The sequence below is a fragment of the Phaethon lepturus genome, unplaced genomic scaffold (assembly GCF_000687285.1).
Source record: "Phaethon lepturus isolate BGI_N335 unplaced genomic scaffold, ASM68728v1 scaffold1588, whole genome shotgun sequence".
In the NCBI taxonomy this organism is placed as follows: domain Eukaryota; kingdom Metazoa; phylum Chordata; class Aves; order Phaethontiformes; family Phaethontidae; genus Phaethon; species Phaethon lepturus.
The window spans coordinates 1,648-10,021 of NW_010558056.1; the positions used below are offsets into that span (position 1 = coordinate 1,648).

At 37.3% G+C, this 8,374-nt stretch overlaps 1 protein-coding gene across 1 annotated transcript; it reads left to right on the forward strand.

Moving 5' to 3' along the window:
- Positions 1 to 1,470: 1,470 nt before the first annotated feature.
- Positions 1,471 to 2,324, forward strand: LOC104625322 (GTP-binding protein Di-Ras2). Its single transcript, XM_010292922.1, has one exon. It carries the CDS (start codon positions 1,518 to 1,520, stop codon positions 2,115 to 2,117), a length of 600 nt encoding a protein of 199 aa, XP_010291224.1. The 5' UTR covers positions 1,471 to 1,517; the 3' UTR covers positions 2,118 to 2,324.
- The last annotated feature ends 6,050 nt before the right edge of the window (positions 2,325 to 8,374 follow it).

The window sequence follows — 8,374 nt, forward strand, 5'->3', positions numbered from 1 at the left end:
GTGGGCTGGCAACTGGGATAAGGTCATGGGAAGTCTACTCTCATCCATGCCTCTACAGTACCACTCTTATTCTCTCTGTTCTAGATAGTTAAAGGGCAGCTTAAAATCCTGCCCCACAGTGCAATCACTCCTTCTGCTGCAGTGATGAACTAGCTTGAAGGCTTTCCCTATCCAGTAAGAAATCCAGTAATTCAGAAATTCAGGAAGAAATTAGGGCACTTGGACAAGGTTCCCTATTAAATCAGCCCATTTTCCTAAGAACAGGTATAGATGCAGCAAATTTTCTAGTGTGTTTCACACATACTTGTTATATATCTAGTTTTGGTCTGAAAAATAACAATATCCTAGACTCTCTTCAACTTTTAGGGTTCAATTTCTTAGTGTTTGTTGGCTTAAATCTCACTAAATATAAAAAGACACTTGTATATGCTGTGTACCTAATGAGCTGCTACTGATGGGAGGACAAATTTATCTTCACATGTATTTCAATGAATTCTAAAACAACTACAGCTTGCAACTCTGTGAAAACGTTACCATTTCTGTTACTTAATAGTGGTGACAATATTCATGGCCCTACTGTTTACAAACAGGTTTTGTCAAGGGGAACTGACTTCAGGGAGCACAGAGTTTTGTGAGCTTTGATATATGCATTTGCCAGTCTTAATGATATAAGTGACTTAAAAATGTGGTGAAGACACCTGCACAACTTTTCTGCTAAGTGTAGCTTGTCTACAAATATCAATACTGGAAAAAGAAAAGAATTATTGAATATAAAGATGAAATAAAGATTAGAATGAAAAAGCAAGTTGAACATGAACAATCTCAGTTTACCAAAATGTACTCTTTGACCCGAAATGCAAATGGAAGAACACACTGAAGTGGGGCACATGTTCCCAAAAAGTTAGAAACAAACATGCTTGGTGCTATTGCTGAATAGCTACAAATACATTTTAGGCATCACTCAAGAGGGTTGTCCAGTTGTAGTGGATATAAATTCCCAAACTACTTAAGAGATGGTATTTTTAGGGTAATTCACTGTCATACACATGTATACTGGTGTGTTTCAACAATGATTTGAGGGCACTTGTTTTAGAGACAGAAGAGTAATTCAGTTGCTACAATTTGTTTGGGCCTTGACCTTGCTGAAATACCATTTCCCAGATGCATATTTTTATTTCTGGGGATACTAGTCCACTAGCAAGAATACTGAAACTCACAATGTTAATATAAAATTGGTCATGTAGTAGTGAAGATGGTCTTTTATTACCAGTCCAGGCCAGATTGCAAATCCTAAATTTACTACTGAAATAAATCATTCTGTCACCCACCATAAGACTTCTTAAATTATCACAACCAGTATGCCATCGCTTACATCACATTCATTTATTTTATTGGGAAAGGTATCACAAAGTGCACTCTCCACATGTACTTGTATTAATGTCTGTCTTCTTGTTTTTGTCATTTGCTTTCTTTCCTAGATTTTTCCCTCTAGCTGAGCAACAGATACACCGAGAAACATGCCTGAGCAAAGCAATGATTACAGGGTGGTTGTGTTTGGAGCTGGAGGAGTGGGCAAAAGTTCCTTGGTCTTAAGATTTGTGAAGGGTACATTCAGAGAGAGCTACATCCCTACAATTGAAGACACCTATCGGCAGGTGATCAGCTGTGACAAGAGCATATGCACTTTGCAGATAACTGACACTACAGGGAGCCATCAATTTCCAGCCATGCAACGTCTTTCTATTTCTAAAGGACATGCTTTCATTTTGGTTTATTCTATCACCAGCAGACAATCCTTGGAGGAACTCAAACCGATCTATGAACAAATATGTCAGATTAAAGGAGACGTAGAAAGTATTCCAATAATGTTGGTGGGGAACAAAAATGATGAGAACCAAAATCGAGAGGTGGACAGCAGCGAAGGAGAAGCCATGGCTAAGAAGTGGAAATGTGCCTTCATGGAGACTTCTGCCAAGCTGAATCACAATGTGAAAGAGTTATTCCAAGAACTGCTAAACCTAGAGAAACGCAGGACTGTGAGTTTACAAATTGATGGCAAAAAAAGCAAGCAGCAGAAAAGGAAAGAGAAGCTGAAAGGCAAATGTGTGGTGATGTGAAATGGCACTGTCAGAAGTCAGTCATACAGTCTCACCTGTCTGACAATACCCATGTAAAACCTATAGACAGCAAACAACCATGCAAGACCCTGTTTATTAATACCTGTTTTAAAATAAATATTTGGAAATTGAAACAATGAGTTACTGTGGTTACCATGAAAAAAGCCAACAATTAAAAAATAATGTACTTTAGCTATCAGAGAAAAAAATCAGAAAGAAAGATGGACCAGGTTATCTAATTTTGTAATTTACAGAAGAAAAGAAATTTCATCCTTAGCATAATTTGGAAAAGATTTGGAAATTCAACTTCATATTATTTATGTTTGCATATAACTGCAAGAGAATGCAACGTATAATTTTAGAAGAAAAACAAAGATACTGCTGTGAAGAAACCTAGAACATATATGCATGCTGGGTGGCATTATCACATCCTTTAAGAATGCTGTGGACAAACAATTGTGTGCAATTTTCATTACTGACTGGTGGGACAGTGTGCAAAAGGTAGTCTCAGATCTGCCAAATAAACGAACTATTTTGCACTAAAAGGAAGTGTGGGGATAACAGTTAAGAGAAACAGATATTCTCTCTAACCCCCAGCATGAGATTTCTTTCTAGTATGATGCAGTGTTTGAACTGAAGAATGAGGAAAAGCCAGACCCTGTAGGAGAGATGGAGATCATCTCTTTTTCTGGACCCATCCTCTCAAGAACGACCTGTGCTTCTGGCCCCAGTATATTTCAGAAGAGCAGATGTTTGCCTGTGGAGAACGTCCGATTGTGTAAAAATGGTGTACATATAGAAACAGAAAGCTTCCCCAGGGAGGACTGGCTGGGGAGTCGCCTACGAAAGCCTCCAAGAGCAAGGCTCAGTTCACACGCTGCTGGTGGATATGTGAACATATGGTGTGATTAGTGAACGAACAGAAAGTCTATTGAATGGGTGGTCGATGGTCTCCCCTTGGAGAGGGGTCAGTGTAGTGTACAAAGTTTTTACTCAAATTACCGGATTAGCTGAGTGAAACTTCTTTACATTGCTGTATTCCAATTAGAATGGTTTTGCACTCATACAGTACTAGATCTATTGCCTTTATATTGTCTGAAGTATTTTGTATTTACCTTTAAACTCATGATTTGAACTGCTGTGACTAGTTATAGAACCAAATCCTATATCTGGAGTTAGGGCCCACAAAAGTCTCTTAGAGAGTATTTGCTGGGGTAAGTACTACAGGATTTGACATATTAAGAGTTGCAGTCAGTACTGTGGTACAATGCAATACAAAGTTCATAATGGGGAAAAAAAAAGGTTTAAACCACTATGTCAGGGGAAACTGCTCTTCTCAAAGCCTTTGGAAGGGGAAAAGTGTACAAACTGTGAGCTTCTCTGTATCTCTCTCCAAAGCTTTTTTAAAATCTGACATGACTGAATAAAGTATGTATCCTACTGATAACAGAAACCATCTAAGATAAAAGAAGCACATACAATTTTTAAAGGACACATCAAAATTGTATAAGCTACAATTTGCACCTTAGGAACTGCTTTGAAATAATAAAAACAAACCACCATATTTTTAGTAAATGTTTATGTCAAAATCATACTATAGGAAAATGCAGTCAAGTACTATTATTATTAGTATGCATGCTGTTGCATTATAAATATCTTCTACGAGCTGTTCAAATGCAGTATTTGCATTAAAAATTGTTACCATGTTCCTCTTGGAGTTATTGCTTGCTTACCTTCCACCTTTCAAACAAAAGTGCAGCCGTTTCACAGGTAGAGTGGTAGTACACATTTCTTTGAGCAAGAATTGCTATTAGCACTGTCTAGAAAGGAGCACAACTTTTGTCATTCACTCTGAAGAAATTCTGGCACCGTTAAAATCAAGTGTAAAACTCCTACTGATTTCAAAGAAGACAAGATTTTGTGTGTTTACTTCATCGCACAAGAAGGGAAAATTGGAAAGAGCATGAAAAACATCTCAGAATCTTCTTTAACAATAAATTTCTGGCTCTTACACAATGCTTTTTCTCCGTAAATCTCAAAGCACTTTACAGAATGCATCATTCTCTTAACTTCTCAGGTGGTGAAACTGAGGCACGAAGAGCGGAAGAAACTGCATATAGGTTACCCAGCAGGTTCGTGGCAGACCCAGGAATAAAAGCAGATTTCCTCAGCCCCCACCCAGTGCTTGCTCTGCCTTTGGTCAGACTGTTCCGTCGCATTCTTAAACTAGTTTCTAAAACACATAAAGAAACCCGGTATGGCTTATACAGCTAATTGCATCTTTTTCTTGTCACTCTGTCAATAGATCAAGCAGTATTTCAAGATCAGGGATGTAAACCATTTAAAAGCACCACGTTTAGTAAGACTTTTATAAATGTCTATACACTACTCTGTTTGTAAGCGAATGGCTGACAATACTCATCTTCGCAGAATTGGATTCCACTAACGATACTGGAAAATCAAAAGAATGATCACACTTAATGAGTGTTGGGTCACACACAGAGGTCTGCAGTAGAGAGGTTTCCTGCTGACACAGGTCGTCATGCACGGCACATGCCTAAGCAGCCAGCATGGAATAATGCTAGAAACTCTAAGAAAATAAGGTCTATGTAAAGACAAAGATCCTTTAAATATTTTTACTTTATTTGGAGGAATTATTTACATAGTAAAGTAGAAGTAGACTATGGAGAAGCTGAATTACTCAAAAGGTTATGATTGCAAGGATGTTACAGGCTGAAATTTGGTCCTGGACTTTTTTTGAATGTGCCTCATAGCAAGAAAAGAGTAACTGTATGGCGAGGTGGAGGTAAATTGCTGCCAGTTGTTAGGCTTGAGGACCATTTCCTTTAATTCCCAGTTGATTCCTCACCTGCTACATAATAAGCCATGAATTATTTCATGGACTTGCATGTATCAAAGCAAGGCCATGTATCAAAGCAAGGCCAGTATAGAAGCAATATTACTTATCGACCCCAGGCTCGAAAGAGAACATATTTTATACCCTTGCATTGTCATCCTAGTTTATACTACTGTATTTTACATATATTACATACTTCTGAGCAGGTGTAAAACATTTGTTTTGCTATTACTTATACTTTTTTTTTTTAATACAAGGAAAAAACTGTAAGCTAAATAAAGAACATATATAGCTTTATTACATTTTGTGTTTTATTTGGGAATGTGATATCAGTATAATAAACTCTTTAAAATGTACAGGAAAAAATGACACATTTAAAACATGTAAGATCTACAGTGAATTTTAGCACCCAGAAAACATGATCTAGACAAAATTACTCTTTAAAACGCATGATTTTTATATGTATATATGAAATATTAAGATACATAGATATCATGAAAACGTGTTGTTGCGATTTCATTAGCAAATATTTTATTCAAAAACTCTGGATATGAAGTCATTTGTGCCTACAAGTTTCTATGTTTCTGGTGATGTTCTGAACATTCAAAATAAAGTTTTAAATGGAAACACAAGTTTGGAAGAAGCCTTGTTGGTGCCTGCATGGTGTTTGTTTCATAAGTATATTAACTATGTATTTTTTTAAAGTTGTAAAGGCAATTCTCTAAATCAAAAATGATTCTTACATATTAGGCAGTGTCCTAGAGTCTTCAGATATACAAGTCTTGAAAAGTCTTAAGTGAATTTAAGCAGTATTATCTTATCTAACATTTACATTCCTTTTATTGTACTGTGGCAGACACCTACACTTTCAAAGCAGCCTGCCTTCATAAAACACAGATTGTCAGTGGCTGTTTCTTTTGGCCATCTAAAAGCAAAATAGTTCTGGAAGGTGGTCTATATTTTATTATTTAATTTAAAATAATGACAGATAAAACTTGTTGCTTGTGCAAAACTGAAACTTACTGTACAGATCCTGCTATTCCTCCTAATTTCTACCAAATTCCTGATGTTTTTGCAAAATTTACTACTACTGCATGTTATATTATTACTTGTTGCAAAATATGTCAAATATAGTACTTTGACATTTCTTGCAATTCAGAAGATGTGGTAACCGTTTTTCAGTTAAACAGTCATTTCTGTATGTAAGCAATAATTCATACTCAACAGAGGGAGGGATCAATAAACAAGCTTGAATACCTAGGCACATTGATAGGCATTTGAACGAGTGATGAAATACTGAGTATTGAATGCAAATTTCATATCCATGTGAAGCAATTTGACATGACAGTCCACAAAGCTTTTTATTTTTAGTAAAAGACACCTCAGAACTCCTAAAAATTCCTATTATTCTTTTTTTTTCATCTAGTACACCATCATTTACTATGCTTGGTCCTGATTCTGACACAACCTACTGTGGAACAGTGGATGTGCCAAGTCAGTGGTGTTGGTCTCTTCTCCCAAGTAACTAGCGATAGGACGAGAGGAAATGGCCTCAAGTTGCACCAGGGGAGGTTTTAGATATTAGGAAAAATTTCTCTACTGAGATAGTGGTCAAACATTGCAACAGGCTGCCCAGGGAGGTGGTGGAGTCGCCATCTCTGGAAGTGTTCAAAAAACATTGTAGACGTGTCATTTCAGGATATAGTCTAGTGGGCTTGGTGGTGTTGGGTTGATGGTTGGACTTGATGATCTTAAAGGTCTCTTCAAACCTTAATGATTCTGTGTGATTCTGTGTCCTGGGGTTTGCACAGTATAGTCAGTAATTGTTTCATAGATGTTTACCCTATCCTATTCCGCAGAAACACCACAAGCATTACAAAATTTGCCTACCTCTAAATTTTTTGTCATTGGTTACTACTCCTGTTTGCCACTGGAAAATATTTTCGTTGTTAACACATACCCTCATTCAAAGTTGTGAATACATACTTGCCATATTTAATTCAGTGGTGTTTTAACTGGCATGTCACAACCACCTTCTATGTATATATTCTAATTAATGCAGAAGTTTATTTCATGTAGTTGGTGGTGTCTAAAGTCCAACTCCACTAAAACTTCAAAGAGAGGGAGAGCAGAGCTTGAGCACCTTTGAAAGTGTGTACCTGTATGTTCCTTGTGAAGGATACAGACTCTTCTGTAAATTAACTAGAGAAATATGGGGTTTAGAGAAAGCATTAAGCTTCTTCTGTTTCATATAGTTTACCTTGGTTGAGCATTACTTTTTATAATGAGTCGTAGTGGACCTGTTGAAAATCAGTGTGGAACTGAAGGGCAAAGGAAGGTTTGTTGTCAGTCAGACATATTTATTCCTCATTCACATGCCAAGACATGGCCCACAATGGATCCTATAAGTGCATCTCTATCCTGATGCTCTGAAAGTTGTGGATGACCATGTCTGTCACATGGAAGCTGTCATTGTACTTGTACTCATTTCAGTAGAAAAACCAGGAAATAAAGAAGCAGAAGAGGAGTTTTTCCAAAAGGGGTGTATGGCAAATAACTTTTTTCCATATATAAGAGGAGAAGGATCATTTTTCATTAGCTTTCAGAGAGAGATGAGGAGAGCACTGAGGTGCCAATCAACTCAAACATATATCTGCTTTACAGCAGCTTTTGCTCAAAGCTGTTGTAAAGTTCCTTTGCCTCTGGAACTTCCCTTTTTGATTTGGTTCAGTTCCTGCTGCTGGTCGCCTTGGTCCTTAAAATAAAGTAAATAGACTGTCGACCTATTTACTAGTTTATTCAAGATTAGGCACTCTTAAAATCATGACACAATGGCACTGTATGCTTAGGCATATGAATTTAATTCCGAATTTTATCTGTGCACTACCCATCCACTGCACAGTTCGATCATTATAATAAAGAGGTAGGAGGAATATAATTGGGGGAAGGGTGGAAAATGGGAATGTCAGAAGATTTGACATGAACTTACTATTTCTCAGGAAATTCTGAGATCAGTGAGGACTTCTAAATGTATTTTCAAAGGAAAAATCAATATTCAGTGGTCACGCTGAGCTGCACTAATGAACACTGCTGTTACAGACATCACAACAGTAGTTTACACAAGGAGAGCAATTGCTGCTCACTCAGTGATCCAGTCAAATCTCTAACTCCTTATAACAGCAACTCTACATTGAGTGGCTCTTTTATATGCCTGTGTGTGAGATAACACTCTAGCCATGGGATTTGAGCTCTTTTTTCTTTCTTTTTCAGTCCAGGGGTGTCTCAGTTCTTCAGAAACAGAAACTTCTGGTGGATGTTCAGTAACACCATCCGTCCTTTTCCCCGGGTTAAGCAGATCGGCACCTACAGAAAGCATCTGCTAAAAGCAAGAAAGTGACCA